Source organism: Microchirus variegatus (assembly GCF_963457635.1).
Source record: "Microchirus variegatus genome assembly, chromosome: 2".
In the NCBI taxonomy this organism is placed as follows: domain Eukaryota; kingdom Metazoa; phylum Chordata; class Actinopteri; order Pleuronectiformes; family Soleidae; genus Microchirus; species Microchirus variegatus.
The window spans coordinates 9,207,173-9,228,120 of NC_139803.1; the positions used below are offsets into that span (position 1 = coordinate 9,207,173).

Below are 20,948 nucleotides of genomic sequence, written 5' to 3' on the forward strand. Positions count from 1 at the left end.
TGGGAACTACTCTTTTGTTACTTACGCTGTCACAGAACATAAAATCGCGTAACGATGTCCGTGGTGAGCCTCCGGTTTAATTTACAATCGGGACTTAATTGTGAACATTTTGTGGATATGATAAGTCGACCGTAATGTGCACAGTTATTCAAATACATAACATTTTTTAAGTGAAATCCCGATTTCTTTATGCTGAATTCGGTCACAATAATTCTCACTGTGTAAATAAGAGCATTTATTAAATGACATGAATAAAAATAATAATAATTATAAAAAAAAGACGACAAACCATCAAGTACTTTATCAAAATATATTTAAACAGAGCAAACAAACAGCTCTGGCTATAAACACATGATGCCTTCATACAATCAGATGCACAAACACAAACGTCCAGAACACATTTAAACATTTGTTTTACAAACACACCCTGAACATGTTTAACTCAATAAATAATCCTCCCTATTCCATTCAACGCTACCTGACATGACAGTGCATAACAAGGGTTTAGGTTTAGTAGCATTTCACATGAATTGAATTTGTTCCAAATCTTTTTAATTAGTATAAAGAACTTACTGAGGTTGTGCTCTCATTATTGAAGTCAAGACACAACTTATACACAACTGTTTTTACCACGAGCTGATCATTCACAAGATATGAAATGATTTGCCTTTGCTTCACACAAAAAACATCGTCATTTTAACAAAACCTGTATCCTGATCCCAAAATGTAATGGATCCAAAATGGAACCAGCTATAAAGAACCCATCCTAAAGACAAGAGAAACATTATTATTTCGTTTCTGTTAAATGAAAAGTTCAAGTGCACTCAGAGCTTCACTCTCCATCTCCGTGGGCCTGTGAGCCATCGCCTCCATCAGAAACTCATCCATAAAGTTCTCAGTGCCGTTTCCATTCGTACAAGTGTCTGTTTGTAACGCGCCGCCGGCAACGCCGCTGACCCCACAGTCAAATTGGTTGACTCCGTCTTGTCCTTTGACGAGCATTTCCATGTAGTCGGTGCTGTCTGGTGACCGGTTGCTCGCCGTGGTCGCCGGCGAGAGCAGATCCGATAAGATGCTGTCGCAGGTGGAACCGTCGTAGGTGCTGGAGGTAACGGTGTGTGGAGAGCTCAGGTCAGTGCTGTCGGGCCAGGGGCTCGCTGCCCCCTGTTGACCCAACATTCCATTGAGCTTGGCGAGCTTCTTCTTCTTCGCTTTCAGTTTCTTTAACAGCTTGTACCTGAGGACTTCGGTTTCACTGAGACCTGGGGGAATCTTTGACGAGTGTTTCTTGAAGGACGAGATCTCCGGGTGCCCGTTTGCTTTCGGCGTAGTGAATAATGCCGCGTTTGTTAATGATTTTTGGTTGCGAAGGGTTACGGGTTGAATCGGCGTTGATTTGACACAGGAAAGGGCAACGGGCGACTGGAGTGGACTAGGCAAGTGTGAGGTCCTGGCACCGAACGCGCCGTACATTTCTGCAGCTTTGAGTGGGAGACCGTCCCTCTGCTCGGTCCTCAGCTGTGGTTTCGGTACTTCAGGAATCGGCTGTGTCCACACAGGCTTGGGGGTAGAGTGAACGGTCGGAGCGGGCTTTACTTTTGCGACCGACGCGGGCGTGCGTGTGGGATTGGGTGTTGTCGCAGGCCTCGGAACGTGGTTCGGCAGTAGTTTGGCCAGCGTGAAAGACACGTGGGCATTCTGAGGTGCAGTTGGTGATGATTTCTGATCAGTCGAAACCAACACGGAGGGCATTTGGAGTGAGCTTTCGACAGGTGGAGTGTTCACCGGAGCAGCAGTACCTGAGAGTTTCTTATCAGTTATTTCTGCGGGCACAGACGACACTGGCGGTGAAATATGTGACGCTGCTTTAGATGAGAGCGCCTTGTTATCCTTTCTTTGACCAACAGCTTTGCCTCGGCCATTTCCTCTTCCTCTACCTCTACCCCGACCTCTACCCCTACCCCTGCCCCGCTTGGCACAAGGCTCAAATGTTGGATCACTGATTGAGCCATCGTCAGATAAGACTGGATCAGAATCAGGGCTGTGACGAGTTTCACTGCCTGCGACAGCGGAGGAGCTATCTGGTGTCGTGCCAAGCATCTCACACGTTCTGGGACCTCGAGTGTGTTCTTTGTCGTCGACAGGCGTCGTTGCCGAGTCTGATTTCAACTCCACCAGCGTGAGCGTGATGATGTCGTTGTGGCTGAGGCCCTCGAAGGTGTCGAGCAGAGTCGAGGAGCCGATGGACACGTCGGCTGGGAAGGTGGCGTCCAAGGTGTTGACGCCGTCTTCGGAAAGAGAGAGCGCGCGGGTAATGTCAGAGTCGTTGTGCGACAGGGCAAAAGACTGATCCGGAGAGCATGCCAACGTTTGGTCTGCTGCTACGCGTTTGTCCGTGAGCAATAAAGTGGAGTTTGTCACATCGTTGGATGGGGGAGAGTCTGAGAAGGTGGTGGAGGGAGAGCAGACGCGAGACTCTATGTCCTCCGACATTTCCCAGTAAACAATGTGCATCTCTTGGGCAGGAACCGAGAGTTTCTGATGCCTTTTGCATTCTGGATGTTTCAAATCGTCATATTCCAGCCATGACCCTGAGGGGGGAAAAGGGAAAGGAACATGGTTAACAGAAAGCAGCATGTTTGTTTATACTGATGTAAAATCAATGCTAACTAAGTGTAGTTCAGACTGACTAATCAGACTGAGTTCTTAAAATTAAAAACAAGCCTCTGATTGTCTGAAGTGTCTTAAATGTGAATATTTGTCTGGTTTCTTCTATAAAAGTAAATAATCTTTGTTTTCTGGATTAAACAAGACATTTGAAAACATAAGAAATTGCCACATTAAACAACAACAACAACACAGTTTACTATACATATTTACCCCCATAATAATAATAATGGCTTTTTTGATAATTAAATTAAATTAATTTTCTTCAGTGGGATGACTTACTACAAAACAACAGAAACCAAATATGAAAGAAAGAAAATACATAAATCAAACTGTTATAGTGTGGATTAAATGAAGAATGTTTTGTATAAATATCAGTGAAACAAGCATCAACAGTGCAGGAGCCTTGTAACAATCAACATTACATGAGTTGTCCAGCAGAATGTGCTGTTGGGAAACATATACCCATATCTTTGTGACTTCACAAATGAAGGTTCAAGGGGAAGCAAATAAAAGATAAAAAACTGCCTGACACTTGTCTTCAGTACTCTGCTCTCGTATACAAACTAGAGGAACGTACTGTGTCACAAGTTAAACATGTTGGAAGAGCTTTCAGTTCTGTGGCCTCACTAAATGCCCTGAATAACTTGTGTCACAGAGCAGGTTCACAGCAGCCTCGGGTTAACAGCAGCCTCAGTGTATTCTAATCCAAGCACGAAAGAGGCGGAGCCGCTGACTGAAAGCAACACCGGAGCAGCGAGTGAATGCAGTAATTAAGGAGGAGGAACTCTGATACCTGCACAGGTACACTGTGTTAAAGCAACAGCCAAAAATAACACCATGTAAAGCAAACAATATGATTGTTTTACATCAGGAAGAGTTTACATTTACTCAGGAAAGAATACACAACAAATAACAGGAGTTTGATCGAGTTACTAATAAAGAATTTTCATTCTTCTCGTCTCCCACAGCTACATCGACCACATCTGGGTTTTTCTTTTGTAATCATTAGACGTCTGTGACTTTGGCTGAAGTGGCTAGAGTTGTCATAATTTGACTTAATTGTCATAATCTGCCTAATCTGGGTGTGTGATGCTGCGTGGAGGCGTCTGCAGGTCTACGGACGCAGCGTCTCTGAGCCTCTTCACAATCGGTGACTGTCAATCAATCTTACTGGGACATGTATTGCGACTGGAATTGTATTTACAATTGTATTTGCTGTGTTATAGATGTAACACAAGATAGGATCATTATCATAAGACACCATCAAAATATTACTACTATATGTCTAAACACCTACCGTCAGAATGATGAATCCATGTGACAAAGTGCTTGAGTCTAAGGTTGTACTGTATGACAGTGGTGATGGAGTAGCGTTTCCCTTTGAAGTCAAAGGTGTAGAGTCCGACGTTATTGTCTGGAAGGCCCTCGACAAAGTGCAGCATGAACACTGGAGGAACACTTAACGGAGACACAAAGCAAAAAGTCTGGTTAAAAAAGGACACGATACAGTATATAGTGTGTTTTACCTTAAATTTTTCGACACGCAATTTAAAAATGATAAACGAACACCTTTAAAACCAATAACATGTAAATGTTGTGCTTCAAAAAACAACTGTAATCTCCTAAGCACACAGCTGAGTACTAATGTGTAGGCATCCCTTATATTGGTGATATTTGAAGTGAAAAAGAGCACTAAGTCCAGTGAAAAACTGCTTCATATTTAAACATTTTAGAGCTAAGAAGACTTGACTAACCTCTCCAGCATCATCGTCCTCTTCTGCTTCTTCCTGCAGCACACGTTGCACGGGGCCAGATGAACTGCGTGGAGCGGAGTCCAATCGGGGACGATGTTTGTGAAGGTGGGAAGAGTTTTCACAAACCTGGAAAAATACGTGAACCTCATTTAGGTGCTCTGGAATTTGCAATTAATTTCATCTTCACAATGCTTGAATCATAATATTTTGAGTTTGGCTTAGAATGAAAGAATGAAGAGTCATTTTTGTCCCTATTCCACACAAATGTAACATTTTTAACAAGAATGAATGAGCCAAAGGTGCAAAGAAATAAAAATAAAAATAATCTCTTCCCACTTTAACTACCATTACTTTCTCTGTACTTTTAATCTCATCATTAACTTCTAGACTAAAAGGTGTAGATTGTAAAAAAATATTAATTTCTGCAAATAATAATATTTTATTATAAAAGACTTAAATCACCCACCTCTCATTTGTAGCAGCTCTGCATTCGCTGCACTTGAAGTCCCACTGAAAGGTCGACTGGAAGAGAGGCTCTGCCCACGAGTCCATATTGAGCAGTAGCGGCATGGCAAACACTGGAGTCTCCTTCTGGCCTGAGAAGCACAAACATGTCCCAGTTAGAAACATAACAATCACAGATAGCTGTAGATAACACGTTCCACTTCCAGATCAGTGTTATGAATACCTGACATTAAAAAGCACGCTCTCTGGCTTTATTTAATAAGTATTCCTCGACCCGTTGCGATCCCTTTGTATTATTAGCGTGCAAAGACACGGCAGAAACTTCTTTCACGTTCATTCAACGTAAAGCTTTGGCTCAAGCAGAGCGAGGCTTGCATGCGTAGACCTGTCACTTCCCGGTATTATCTCGTGAGCTGCTTTGAAATTTCAAGATGAGCTCTCTTTTTTGTGAGCACAACTTAGTCAGATGCCCAAAAAAAGGTAAAAATGTAATTAAAGGACCAAGTTGTTCAAGATCTGAACAGTTTTCTGATTGCATTTCTCAGAGGCAACTTGCCAAAACAAGACTGACTCATAATCCTTTGTTGACTTTGTTTCTTATTCTGCATAGAAAGAGGCATTAGGGTATATGGAATCTAATATTCACAAACGGAAGGCTTGAGGGGCCAGAAGAGCTTTGTGTAGCCGAGTTTGAAAAGCATTCGCTCAGACATCTCTCCCTTACTCACGGGAGCCTGGCACAGTTGTTGCTTATCTCACACTGGTTTCCTTAGAGCCGGTGACTACAGAGATACAGTGCAGAGAAATATATTTATATTTATCAGGGGTGGGAATCACAGGGTACTTCACGATATGACACACTATGCATACATGGTCCACGATGCCAATAAGGTAAAACGTAAAAGTGCAGGATTTATCTATTTATTTATTCACTCACAACATGGAGAAGAAAGTGGACATTGTCTATGTATTGAACGTGGATATGGCATCTCTTTCTTTGCCATTATTCCACTGTAAACTCCCTCTTCTTGGGCCAGGTAACTTCCACCCAAGTTTCCCTCATTCATTTGAGTCACGCCGCCGCAAGGAGACATCATGTGACAACGCCTGGCGAGTGAAACCGGCAAGAACTGTTTACTTTAGAGCGCCTTAATTTGTTAATTAAGATATCGATATTTGCCCTGGCACATTAATTCTTGTGTTGCACAAGGACGCACCCCTGATATTTATTCACTTATTTACATTATTTCTTTGCCTGTGTCCTATTATTGAAAGATTACATATTACATTTGACTTCAAAAAAAGTGAATGTTAATGAGCCAATGTCTGATTTCAGTGTATCCATTTGACAGTGTGTTGTATTCTAATTAAAGAGAACTAGCACATGTGGAAAAAAAATCATGGTTACTTCACATTCCACATGAAACTAAAGTGGACAATGAAGTGGCCTCTCAAACAACTTCAATAAATTACATTTGATCTCTTGCTTTTCTCACTCAAATCATAAAAACACACAGCATCTTGAAACAAAAAAATCTTGTGTGACAAATATCCATTCAGGGTTTAATTATAAAATATTTAGAAATCCATTTGCTAAGCCAAGAAATCAACTCCTGGTGCCAGTACTTCGGTCGTAACAGTTTTTGGCTGCCACTATTCTGAAAGTGTATCCATATTGAAAATCCTGAATGACTACAACGTGTCACGCCAGTGGAAACAGATCAGAAACATGTCTGATGAGCAGAGACAAGTGAATGAAAAACACAAATATGTGCCGACAGTCTTGACTTCAGCTTACCCAGTTTGCAGTGAAGCTTGGGCTGCAGTTGTTTGAAGACGGAAATCCTCAGACTCTGTAGGTCCTCGCGGGCTTTTTGCAGCACACGGTTTGGCACCCACATCACGCCGTCTACACAGAAAGAAATAATTTATACTTTATTGACAACAACATCACATGAGTATGTTATGATGATTCTTCCACCAGTTAGTTACACCTGAAAAGTTGGCAAATGTATGAAATACAGAAAGTGCTTCATAAAGCCAGTTTCCCTTTATAAATCACAATCAATTTGTAATTCAGCGCAGCTTTTGTGAGCTTCATTACTCCCATACTTGACCATAAACAGTCAGAAAAAACATGTAATTGCAAAGGCAGACTGGCAAAGTACCACTTATGTAGGTAGGTACTGTCACCTGCCCAGTTAGTGAGTGGTTCAAGGGGTTAGACATTGTAAGAGGGTTGTTTGTCTAATTGGATTTGCACATACAGTAATCGCCGTATTGAGAGGCCTGGACTCTGTGCGTGTCGACGCTGGATGAAGTGTGGCACAGAGATCCAACAGGACAGTGCGTGGAAGGCAAGACCGACACACAATTCATTCACCATTACCGGGCAGCAAATATGACCGACTGGTCTATAAATTGTCTCTCCCTCTGAAGCTTCCATCTGCCTCATCCTCGTGCAGAGCCAAATAAACGATTTTGCATCACTGAAATAATGTGTAATTAGTCTTAGATACATCGCCAAACATTAGGGCCCCACAGACGGTAGAAAACCTACCATTTTAAAAAATCCTTTAATCTGTAATTGTTTCTTATTTTACAACCGTTTCTGTTCTACTCTTGCTAACTCCTTAATTGTTCTTGCAGCACTTTGAGGTTTTCTTTTAAATATAAAGTGCATTACAAATAAAATGTATTATTATTATTATGTCAATAAGTTTAATTTGCAAGAGTGTATGTAATGATCAAGCATGTCTTAAATAAATCTGGTGTAACAAATCTTTTTTTTTTTTTTTTTACACACAAATATTTTTCCACATAAAATAGAATAAGCACAGATTTTGACCAAAAGTAGTTGTAGATAAGAAAAAAACATTCACATGTAAGCTGTAGCTCATGTTTAACTTACCTTTACCAGTTTGCTGATGGTCATGAATAGCAGCCCAGACATCCTCATAAACGTCCATCAGCTGCCACACAGACGATCGCTGAGGCTTCTCTTTAGGTTTAGCCTTTCTCAAGCTCTTACAGTTTACGAAAGCAACAAGCAGTGAATCCAGCCAACAAAGGTTGTCCTTGTTCCACCAGAAAAGATGATCTGGAACAGGCACAAGCTCCTCTGGGAGCATATTGGGGGCATGAGAAATATCCCCAGTCTCTGACTTAATGCCTGCTAGGCCGTTACATGCGGTGATGTCGGCCGTCTGTGATCTCTCTTCTGTCCTTGCCGTCTGCTCAGTGAGCTGAGGTGATGGACTATTCCTTGCAGTAGAATATGAGTGGTCATCTGTGAAGGCGTACTGTCCTTTCAGTAACTCCGGATGAATCTTCAGCTGCCTGGAGTCATCCTCTGTGTCCATCATACCGAGAGCAGCACAGCGATCCCCATCAGCAGTCAACAAAGCTGCCGATGAGTGCTGCTGGTGTCCAGTTGAGGCTGAGCACAGAGAAGGAGTAATACCTTCTGCACGTGCAGCTTCACCCGTTTCCTTCTCCTGCATGTCCTCATCTTGTAATGCCTCCCCGCCTGTTGTCTCCACCGCCTGAGAATCATAAACACCACCATCTTCTGCCTCAGGTGCCACACTTTCACCATTAGTGACAGTGTTTCCAGCAGCACTTTGTGTCCCCAAACTGTCAAGTTCATCACACGATCGCAGACATTTGGGTGAGCAGTTAATCAACTCTTCCAGTGGCAGAGGATTCTTTCTTTTGCTCCCAACTGTGGGCACCACAGGATCCAAGCTAGCCAAAACATCCTCCAATGAGCGGCTTACCAGAGGGAAAAGGCACTGTGTGGAAAAATGGAAACATGAAGATTAGCACAGCGGCAAGCACAAAAGAAGAAATAAAGATTTGGTGGTCGTGCTGGTTCTTACCTGAGGGTTTGTGCACAGAGTGACCGATTCCTGGAGGGTGATGTGGTAAGAGCGCAGAGGATATGTTAAGCCCTTTGAAGTGCACCAGGGACAATTCTCGAGTGAAGCAGCTCTTTCCTGAACCTTTAAAAATAGTGGAAAAAAACACAACATTAGTCAAGTCTAACCTCTACAAACAAACTAGCATTTCTTTCATAATTCATTAATGTGCAAATACATTTTTTTACAATAGATCAATTAGTTTTATGGACCATAAAATGTTTATAATTTTTTTCCAAACCTCAAAATGATGATGTTCTCAAATGCCGTATGTTGTCCATAAATCAAGTCTTAACGATATTAAAATATTATACAAACCAATTTCCAAACAACTCGAACTGTCTGCTGCTTCTTTCATCTCTCAGCCACCATCAGCAACTTTCATCATTTTGTTCTTCCAATAATAATCAAATTCAAAACATTAATTGGCATATTAGCAAGATTTTGTTTAGTTGATTGTTTTTTTGTGTGTTTTTCTGTTGCCTCAGATTTCAATTGGCAGTTTTTCAAATATCAAATGTGTATAAAATTAACAAAATCAAAAGAAAGCAACAAAGACACTTTTCTTTTAAATAAACACTTTTCAGCCCTAAAGAAAACTTTCGCCTTTTACTAAAGATTTCCATTTGTTTTTTTCTGGTTTGGATTGGTACTGTCCAGTCACAGTATTTTACTCAAATGTAATTCAGCTTTGCGCAAGTGACAACAGTGCGAGGAAAGCAAGAGCTCTACTGACTTTTCCCAAATACCCCACCAGTGGTGAGGGCAAAGCCCCCAAATCTGTGTCTTCACCAGTCATTGGCAAACCACCGATGCTCTTCTGGTCCACGGCTGTCAGGTGCCATTCAAAAAATATTACCATGTCACTGCAAAGTGGTGCACTTCTGAAGGAGCTGAGGACAAAATACAACACATGAGGTACTTTAGTTTAGACAATGTTAACTCCCTCTTAATATATGTGATTATAATAGTGGAAATGGTGCAAATCTTTGAGCTACAACCTCTATGGCAATATTACATCTACATTATTTGGGAAAATTAAATTAATGTGTCAGGTAGTGAACACGCTGTGATAACAAAAGTGCTAAATCTTTTAGTTTGAACCGTTTCAAAGAGGTTGTTTCAGCAGTAATGACTATCATAACATGATGTTATTTAGCCTCCTCTTCCTGAATGGAGAACTGAATAAACAACTTGAAAACTTGCCAAATGATACAAATCCACAATATCAGATCAGTAATTTAAAAATAAGTTGCAAAAAATAAAAAACTAAGAAGTCTGTGAATTCCAGGAACATCTGTCTGTCTGTCTGCCAGGTCTCTGGATAGGCTTCAAAGTCAAAGGAAGACTGCACACACTGCTTAATTTTGCCTTTCCTCCGGTATTCAGTTTAGCAGCTCATCAGTTCACCACTTCATTCTCCTCATGAGAGTCACGGGGGCCGCTGCAGCCAATCCCAGCTGACAAAGGGTGAAAGGCAGGGTAAACCCTGGAAAGGTCGCCAATCCAGCGCAGAGATGAACAACTGATTACTCTCATTCACACTTATGGTTTATAAAGAGAGTCCAATAAACCTCATCTGTGGGCGGAATCTGGAGTACCTGGAGAAGACTCATACATACACAAGGAGAACATGCAAACTCCAGAGAGAAAAGCACTCAGTCGGACTGGGCCGTCCCAGGTCTTTCTGCAGTCAGGCATAAGTGCGAGCCATTACTCCAGCCATGTGGTCCCAGCTCATTAAAATTATATCAAAGCATAGGTTTTTGGTGTAAATGTGTTGTCACAAGGAACACCTCTCCGTCTGTTATCATACAACTGTCAGACCATTAGTTTGACTGGCTTCATACTTGGCAGGTGATTGATTTACTGAGGGGTCCAAGTCACATGATGCTGAGTCAGTTGAAGCCCAAGATGAGGGTCCTGCAGTCGTTAAAACAACTTAACGTGGGGTTCAATGTCATTACTCATGTTTCTGTGCATTGAAAACCACACATAATTGGGTTTACTCAGGACAAAAAACATAGAATTTAAGTTATCTAATATGCACTGCGATAAAACGATAACAACTGTTTTGAAAAGTGTTGAATTATTATAGCAAGGGAAGAAGCTCCCATTATTGCCATAGTATAGAAAACAAGCTATTATATAAAACACATAATACGACACACTTATTTGCCCAACCCTTTAGTTGTTTACTTTGAATTAATTTGAATCGTTAACAAAGCCCACATTCAATACAACCAATCCCGGCAAACAGCGGGAAGCATGTGCTAAAAACCTGGCGCTAATTTGAGCGGCTGTCGACTGGTTCTTCCGCATTTGATGGATAAATATGATACTTACCGACACCAAAGTTACATTAAAAGTGCGATTACGGTCCCAGCTGGTGAAATCCATAAACACAGCCGCTAATGTTTGCTAGTATCTGGCGGCGAAGCGGGCCCATGTGCAACAACTCCACAGTTCGTGTGAGAAACGTTCGACTTCCGATTGCCGCCGGATGTTCTTCGGGCTTTGTCTTCCCTCATCTCGTCGGGCAAAGGTTCCGCTCAGCCCCAATCGGTCGTTAAAACATTATTATTATTATTATCATTATCATTAATATGTTAGTGAATAGTATCGAGCCCGAAATTAATATAAAACACTCACATTCTTAATGCAATTCTAAGTTTGTATCAAATAATGAACTATTCAGTTTTTTTACTAGTATATTTACCTTCATGTAGATGAGCATTTGAAGTAATTTATCTAAATTTGATCTGATCAGCCTAAATTTAATTTTGGGGGTGGAGCTGTTTTCCTTTTTTGGGGGGGGGGGGGGGGGGGGTGTTACATATGTCCCCCACTCCGACACATGCACACACACGTTACCTCCTCCCCTCCTCTTGCATGTGTCCCCCTCCCTCCTCCTTAAAGCCCCTCCTGTATCTGCTGTTCTCCTGTCCTCTATTTTTCCTCCTGATGACAGAATGAATTTGCATATTTTTCCCCATGCAGGGGGTTGGGGGGGCTCATTAGGATGCATAAACCGACCGCCTGCGAGCCTCATAAGCAGACTATGGCTTTCTGCTGTGGCATCTCCTGGTGCAAAATGAGACACAGACAAGCAGCAGCAGCAGCAGCACAGGCAGACATGTGGCCTGAGTCTGGGTTGTGATTGGCATGTGGAATCAGTTCACCCATCCCATTCTTAATTTTAAAAAATAATGTCCGTGCCAGCCATTGCTCTTTGTTTCTTTATGAGCTGATAAGCAGGGGCAGATGTATTATACACTAATTGCCTGACTGGATATATTTAGAAATGATAACCACAGAAGCACGCATGATTATATGATCCTCTTTGATGCAAATCGTAATGAACATGGACATTTGGCTTCATTTTAGCACCCCAGTCACTACCACTGCACTTAAATGGTCAAGGCAAGACAGGCCTTTAATGTCAGATAATTGCATTACTTCCACTGTGAGCAAACAGGGTGACTCATCTTGAGAAATGCCCCCTTCACAGCCAGAAATCATGGTCTTGAAATTTAGTAAGCTGATCTACGCATATAGAATTCCAATTTGCCCTCTTTTCATATCTTTTTTTGTTTTGCCTAATGGTGGCGCTAGAGCTGAGGTCACAAGATGTCAAAAATGTCTGAATGTTAACTCGTAGTTAAGTGATTCTAAAAAGGAACATACAAAATGTCTCCCTAATAATGCATAATAAGAATTTTGGTGATAATAATAATAATGAGTAGGGGGGAATATCTCATGCAATGCAATGTGTGTATCAGTTACTAGTCAGGAGATTTCATAGAGATACAGTTTATGAAATTAACACTTAATTTTCTTTTATCTTTACCTAATGATGGTGCAACACCAAGGTCACAGGGTCATTAAACTCAATTTAGGTGTCCTAGAAATCCAAACATGTGCACAGAATTTGATCAGACCAACAAACACAATCATTTGACCTCTTGACAGCTCGTGGTAAAGCCATTGAGCTAAATTATTTGACTGTATGAAATGTGATTTCAGACAATCAGGACTACAGTGAACAAAAAGAACTACAAAAACCTGCTGTGATAAGATTTGAGATATAATCTGTATGATATTATTATTATTATTAGAAGAGGGATATTAGTATGGGTAATTGCTAATTTATTCATCTGGAACATCACACACGCACATGCATGCAAACTTGTTTTTATGTCTTAGTGAGGACACTCTAGCCCTTTATCCTAACCTTAACCATAACAATGAAGTGCATAATCCTAAACCTAAACTCCATTCTAACCCTAAAACCAGGTCTTAATCCTGAAAAAGTACTTCTATTTAAAAGCAGATCTATTTATCTGTCTATGGGACCAGCAAAAAGTTGACTATAAACAAATATAATCATGCATATTGATTACTTTGATCACAATTTTAATTGGGCATGCATGTTCTTATCCAGAATCAGTTTTAATGACTCAGATGTAATTACAAAATAAGGAAAAAGATAGGAACAATTCGTTAAAAAATAAGGAAATAAGCAACAAGAGTGGTAGTGAGGTCAAATAGTAGGTTATGTGCATACAGTACAATTTTCAATTAGTTTACAATAAATTATAATGGGAAAGCGACACTATAGCACCAAGACTGACTGACATGCACACATGTCCAAAAGAAAGACGTAAAAACACACTATTATAGCCTAAGTGATGTTTATTTTCACAATAATGACGAGAAAACACAATTAAAGATTAAATCACAGTCGTCAAGGTGAAGAACATGAGTTGAATTCTTATGGTGAAACTGAACAATTAGTTAAACAACAAGGAAATACGGAACAAGGGTTGTGCAGGAAGCAGGTGGTGAGGTAAACTAGTAGATTATATGCATACAGTACAGTATATCCACACTTTATATTAAATTAGTTTACAATAACAACATGGGAGAGTTACTGACTGATATGCACACTTGTCCAAAAGAATGAAAGAAGAAAAAACACACTATTATAGCGTAAATGATATTTTTTACCACAATGTGTGAAAACACAATTAAAGATGAAATCACAGTAGTCTGTATATGTATTCTTATAGTTTAGCATTTCTAATTGACAGTAAAAAACCTTTAAAATGTAACAAACAGACAGTGTGGTGTGGACTCCTCGTGTCCTGCACACGTCCACACGCAATGTTGTCATTTTGCATTTTCACGCTTTATAATTTGCAAATAAGCTGCAGGGCCAGCAGGGGAGGATGTGGTGGGTGAAGAGGGGCACAACGAGTCGCACAACACCCGCCGGACTCTGCTGCACAGCTGCCCCGGCGTCGTCTCATTCACTTAACTCGCCTACTGTACACTGTGCTCAACGTAGTGAATTCAATACTATGGCAAACGCTACACTACACTACACTACGAGCAGCACCAGCAGTAGCATCAGCACCAGCACGCTGCTACTCCAATGTTTTTGTATCCACGCGCCTCGCAAAACTTGGGTGACGTTTCACAAAAGACAGCCAATCAGAGCGCGTTCTGTATTGGGACAATGGAAAGTCTCCGGCCAATCAGCGAGGCGCCAGACCGGGCGCTGGCCAATGGCGTGCGAGCCCCGCCGAGAGTAATGTTAGCGAGCTGAAGACTGAAGACACTGCGTATCGCCTGTGTTCCCTCATACACAGCCATTGCAGAGCATTGAGTCCAGCTGTAGTCCATTCGGTAAGTACCAAAATACACCAACACTTTAAGTCCGTACATTTTTACAACGGCTATAACATTCAGAATGACTCTTCTCGCTTGTTCCGTGTGTTTATTTGTGGAACATTTTTCCACTTGAGAGATTTTTTTTCCTCGGAGAATTGTGTTTAAAACGGTAAAAAAGAAAAAAGAAAAAGCGAAATGTGTAGAAATCGCCGGCTCTGTGTTGATAACGTCAGCCTCGGCGGAGTGGAGTGGAGCCGACGCTTGATACGAGGGCGAAAAAAAACGAACAAACGAATATTAACCTTGAGCAAATTCGACGAAAAGCGTCGATTCCGTCCAATACGAATAATTTTGATTAATGCTGTCGTTGTTGTTTTCGCAAAATGGAGTCGCGTCACACGGCGGTTATCTTGTAAAAAAAGTCCAGAAATATGTAACGGACACAAACGGCACACGCTCAGCGACAATGGTAGTAGACTCACCGTTAGCTAGACCACAGCCAGTGGCATTGCAGTGCATTGCGAAGCTGCTTGTCATGTGAAGACTGTGGCTATGAGTGGTGCTTATTTTAATCTAACAACCGTGACCGAAAATACACGGAAACACGAGAAAAAGAGAGAACACAACGGGACCCACGCAGCCGTGTGTTTGTTCGCCACACTTTGTCCCGCAAGACGGTGAAAAAATTCACCTGACGAGCTGCGCTTTTACTGTAATGGCTGACTGTATTCGCATAGGAAACAAGGCAGCGAGGCGAATGACAGAGAGGCGCAGTTCACTTCAACTTTTTCCAACCGGCTTTTCTGGCCGAGCACACCGGCAACTGTGGCATATAACGACGGTAAAATAAAATTCAATCTTCCGTCTTTCCAACGAGCCCATTGCGGGATTTTTCCGCCGCCGGGAAGGCGTTTTAATCGGCCTCCGAAGTGGAGTGGTCCCCGCGGTCGCTCTGCCCTCTACTGCACGCAGTGCAATGGCTGTGCGCTGACACAAAGAGAAGGAGCCATATTCTCCATGTTAGTGGATGAAGACGAGCGGCCATTAGGAGCTCATAGAAACCAAGGCAGCTCAGCACCGCTCATAGACACAGCACAGACCCAATGTATTACTATACAAGGCGGCGAGTGCAATGGGAATCAATCGGGGAAATATTTTGTCAAGATCGCTGGCTCTCCGGACATATTTGTCGTGCTGCAAAGCGAACTGGGGGAAGGGAGGAGACATTTGAGGGGGACTTTCTTTCATGAGGAAGGCATTCTCACAAAATGGAAGAAGAAATATTGCCGTCGTTGTTGACCTCCTTTTCCTCAACGAGCGCCTATGTGCGCCATTACTTCTCCAGCCGACGCAGATTGACTCGGGAGTTACAGTAGCATTTAACAGGCGAATGTGCACGGAAATTTAGCAGTTTTATTTTGATTTAAAAAAAGACATTTTCTCAGCGCGTTGAGTTATTTCCAGAACAAAGGACAGACATGAGAGGAGTGTTTTAATCGCACGTTGAAGGCTTTTATTTCCAATAAATACATCTTTATGGATTTTGTGTCTTTTTTTGGTAAAAGTTGAAAACCTTGACACGGATGAAAAAAGGTGTTCCTGAAGCCCTGCACTTGTTACAAATAAGGTTTTAAGAGATATTTATAAATTAAATTATTTTTTTTATGATTTTTTTTTTACCTAAAAGTCAAGTCCACTGGTGAGAGTCACACTCACGACTATTGTTCAGGTTATGGATCTGAACTTTAAAACAACTTTTGTGCGTCTCTGTCTTCAATCCACAGCAATGACAACATAACGAGAGCCCGAACCACGGACCACTGGGTTTTATGTGAAGGCCGTTGTGTTAACTGTCCCTATAAATAAAAAGGGATTTTAATCATCCGCCTTGTTTTCGTGGTCTGGTTTATTCTAACGGGTCCTCCTACCTTTTTAGTGCAGTTTGACAGCAAATGAGGGCGGGTCACTTACATACTAGTGGTCAAGAGACATAAAGCAAGCCCCATTATGTGTTTAATGGGACTGGGTAATTAACAACATACAGCATCTTCATATTTTTTAATTAATTAATTATTGGTTAGACATAATAAATAAAATTTTTATGACATTTTTCACATTTTTCTTTTTCTTATATATAGATACTGCTGTAAAGATGGGGAAAGATCCAAATAAGCCGAGGGGGAAGATGTCCTCCTACGCTTATTTTGTCCAAACCTGTCGGGAGGAGCACAAGAAGAAGCACCCCGAGGCCTCAGTCAACTTTGCCGAGTTCTCCAAGAAGTGTTCTGAGCGATGGAAGGTAAGCAAATTATAGATTTTTAATGACTTTTAATTTCAGAAATTAGACTCAGGATGCTGGATTATTTCTCGATCACAGCACCAGGGGAAAAATGAACTCTTCTGCTCACAGACAGTATCATTTATGAGCTACTTTTCTTGTTTTCAGACGATGACACCCAAGGAGAAGGGCAAGTTTGAGGACCTAGCCCGACAGGATAAGGTGCGCTATGAGAGGGAGATGATGAACTACGCCCCAGCCCAGGGAGGCAAGAGGAAGAAGAAGTTCAAGGACCCCAATGCCCCCAAGAGACCCCCGTAAGATCTGCGAGGCAACACTTGGACAGTGTTAATGCCCGCTGTAGTGACTTTTATTGCAGAAAATAACATTATTTTTTAATAAAACATATTGTTTTGTCTTTCCAGATCTGCCTTCTTCATCTTTTGCGCAGAATTTCGCCCCAAGGTGAAAGGCGAGACCCCAGGTCTGACCATTGGTGATATCGCCAAGAGGCTTGGCGAGATGTGGAACAGCACCGCTGCGGAGGACAAGCAGCCCTTTGAGAAGAAGGCTTCTAAACTGAAGGAGAAGTACGAGAAGGTAAAGAGAGACGGCAAATATGCTGAAGAAAACCAAGACGGAATTTAAAAAACATTTATTTCAACTGTCTGGGTTTCGTCTGAACATCAGTCAAATATAATGTTCCTTTTTTGTTGCAGGAGGTCGCGGCGTATCGCGCCAAGGGCAAAACCGGCGGTGCAGCACCAGCGAAAGCACCTGCCAAGGCCGAGAAGGTTGACGACGATGACGACGATGAGGAGGAAGAGGACGAGGAGGAGGAAGACGATGATGACGATGATGACTAAAAAGGTTAAGAGTGACATACTCTATATGTATAGTGGTCATTTTCTTGTTTATAAAGCATTTAACCCCCTTGTAAACACTTCACTTACTAAAAGATAATACATTAGTATCCAAGGGGTTTAAAAAAAAAAAACGACAAAAAAGGCTGTGTATATCAGTTGTTTTTATGCTGTACAGTTTTTTTTTCTCCTTTTTGTATAGTTAACACTACACAAGTATCGTGTCTGTATCTTTCTGCCAGTCTTATTTTCCCAGTGATAGTTCCTAGACCACTATCCTGCCTGGTACAGTGTAAAGGGGTAGGCTTACAGTATTTACCCTAGCTAGAGGTGCACAGCACATAAAAAAAAAATATATATATGATTTAGAGCTGAGTGTTTTTGCCCTTTCTTTTATTCTCGTTTTTTTTTTTTGATCAAGGTTGGCGTATCACTATTGTTTTACTGATCTTTATGTACCACTGTAATGGCAAAATAAAAAGAAAGCGCCTTGTTTATTGTTGAAATTTAAATTGCTTCTGATGTCAATAAACATTTTTTTTTTAATTTCGGTGTGTCGTGTTTGTGTAGAACGTTTGTATTTTTGCACACGATGTTAAACTGTGTGAAATGACCCAGACTAAATAACCATAACTGACTATAAACCTGAATATGAACTGACTTAGAGGCGTATTAGAGGATGGGATGATCCAATTTCAATAGAGAAATGTATACTTTTAACCTGGATTGCTGTCAATCCAGTGACATAACATAATATTAAAAAAAATAGAGCAGGGCAGCATCAAACAATCCAGGCTGCCCTTGATAAGCTGCTCTATGAAGTATGACTCATCAGCACCACAACTGTTGACGTGTTCCCATGTTTCTAATTCTACTCTCTCTCTGCGTATGTGTGTGTGTTTGTATGCAAACCAGAGCTGCCGGCCATGGCGCATCAACCCCTGAAAGTTGCCGTGCTGTTGTCAGCCAACATGCATCACTGACTCTTTCCTGTTTTATTTAGATGCAGCTGCCTCGTCTCTCATCGTGTGCTCTCTAGGTCCCGTTCGGGGTATGGTTTTAAAAAAGAAAGAATATTTCTAAATGGGGGGGGGGGGGGGGACTTATATAAGACATACGTGACATAGGAAAATGGCTGGTGATGGTAAATCATGAGGACGGAGGTTATTCTATCAGTGGTTTCCATCTCTGGGCCTGAGCATATACACACACATAAAAGAGCAGGATCAGCACAGGCATGTCTCAGATCTGTGGTGTAAATTACAAGGATTTCCTGCCATCATTCCTCACACACACACACACTGTGACTATGCTGCTGTTTCAATGTTACAAAGGAAAAAACAGTCAACCTTGGCTGGAGAGCATGGCCGTGTTGTGTCTATTGTTCCTGAAAACAGAAAAAGCTGCGTGGATTATTGACCTTAGGCAAACAACATTCAGTCTACACACAGTTTGTCACCTCACAGCTGTCACACTTCTGGTTTTCACCCCCGTACATGCTTTGGGCTGGAGTCTCCTAACACTTACAGCAGACTGTGAAAATGGTGAATGCTTACACACACATACACACACGTATCCAGTGTGAAGGCCAACAGCTCTGTGCAGTTGCTCCTCACTGCTGAGTGTGTGTGTGTGTGTGTGTGGGGGTAAACTGTACTCCAACAGTTGCAGAGACTCTTGTCTGCACTCAGCTGTTGATCCAGAGTCTGTGTGGGCCTGAACAGACCCAGGAACAGTGCGCTAGATACAATGTAGCAGCTTTAGCTACACAGCGCCACTGTTAATCCCAGCCACCTGGTGTCTGTCTACTGTACACGCAAGCACTTTCAATTAGGCGGCCTCTGACTGACACCTAGCGGCCAAACTCCTGCAACTGCACCACAGCTGCTGTACGAAAACCTGACAGCAAAGTGTTGCTGAAAGCAGAAAAATAAGTCAAATTTAATTCACAAGCTTATTAAATATAACAACTTTTTGACTCAAAATGCTAAACCTCCCAGTAATAGTAACAATAGTGACAAACATACGCAAGGAAAGCAGTTTTAGTTACTCTATTTACATGAAAACATGTGCATGTTGCACTACAATTTCATGTTGTCATACATCAGGGCTGAACCTGAATCATATTTAGTGTCATTATGGTAATAAAATGTCCAAGAAATAAGATTTCTTTTTTACTCTGGTGGCTGTAATTGAGCAGGTTTTATTGTGTACTTTGCGCTTTTTAAAGTCATTATTCAAAATGTGTAATTTTACTTTAACTTAAGTGTTGTTTTTTTTTTAAGTACTGTACTTCACTATACAAGTCTTGTAGTAGCTAGAACATCGTCTAACGTGTTGGAAAATGCAATTTAGAAATGATTCATGACAGGTGTTAACATTTATACACTTAAAACTTATTGTTGTCATTAGTTGTCTTCAAGGGAAATTCACTTTAATGTAGAGATCACTCTCTGGGGAACAGCATGGAATCAAAACAGTTATTTTAAACTGACAAAAAAAGAGTTCTTTGAAGATCTTTCAAAAATGCATTTTGTACATTGAGAAATCTGCATGAGAATCAAATCACAACCCCATACTAATCAAGTTTGTGGCCCTTCCATCATCATCAGAGTAGCTGGTGTTTGACTTTTATCGATACAAACTACTATAATTTGCATTAATTATAGTTATTTTTTACACCAAACCAGTGTCACTCAGTGTTTTTTTTAACCTTACAGGGCCTCAGCCTTCAGCCCTGGTGATGAGGGGGCCCCCAAGCACCTGCTTGCTTAATTTGCTTATGTGGTCAGTGAAGTGCAGAGGTGTTACTTGCGTTACTGTAGTTTTGTGTACTTGTACTTTTTTATATATACATATACACACACTCACACACACGTATATATATATGTGTTAACCAATCAGATGCTTCTCTTCAGTACCTGCCCACATTTCCACCAATCACGTGGAGTCAGGTGGTTCCTATAGGTTCAGAGCATCATGGTCCACATTTTGTCTTGCTTTGAACAAACAACAACAAAACAACAAAACAAAAAACCTCAACACAACATAAAATTTCATATATAATAATTATTATTAAAATTATTTTGTAGAAAAAAAACAATGTGAGTTTCTCTGAATGAGGTGGTGAATTGATGAATTGTCATGTCACAGAAGCCTGCAGCCTGTGAGGAACCGCTTCTACCACTAGATAGCGCTATTGTATAAGACAGAGTTATCCAGTGTTCATTGTGAACACCTCTGTGAGTGACCTATAGGCAACACCTCAAGAGTTACCTTGGGTTTGATTTTATAAAAGGACAGGACAGTTTGTGTCCATGTA

The 20,948-nt window shown here is 41.3% G+C and overlaps 2 protein-coding genes across 2 annotated transcripts; one reads left to right on the forward strand and one right to left on the reverse strand.

Moving 5' to 3' along the window:
- Positions 1–363: 363 nt before the first annotated feature.
- uspl1 (ubiquitin specific peptidase like 1) lies at positions 364–9,490 on the reverse strand. Its single transcript, XM_083904381.1, has 7 exons — positions 8,771–9,490; positions 7,801–8,683; positions 6,688–6,798; positions 4,891–5,020; positions 4,425–4,550; positions 3,968–4,128; positions 364–2,591 (listed from the first exon to the last, which is right to left on the reverse strand). Exons 1-7 carry the CDS (start codon positions 8,921–8,923, stop codon positions 802–804), a joined length of 3,354 nt encoding a protein of 1,117 aa, XP_083760507.1. The 5' UTR covers positions 8,924–9,490; the 3' UTR covers positions 364–801.
- A 7,147-nt stretch (positions 9,491–16,637) lies between these two features.
- hmgb1a (high mobility group box 1a) lies at positions 16,638–18,065 on the forward strand (the record flags this gene model as incomplete). Its single annotated transcript, XM_083903430.1, has 4 exons — positions 16,638–16,784; positions 16,932–17,080; positions 17,189–17,363; positions 17,483–18,065. The coding sequence occupies 4 exons, from the start codon at positions 16,638–16,640 to the stop codon at positions 17,627–17,629; spliced, it is 618 nt and encodes a 205-aa protein (XP_083759556.1). The 3' UTR covers positions 17,630–18,065.
- Positions 18,066–20,948: the final 2,883 nt, after the last annotated feature.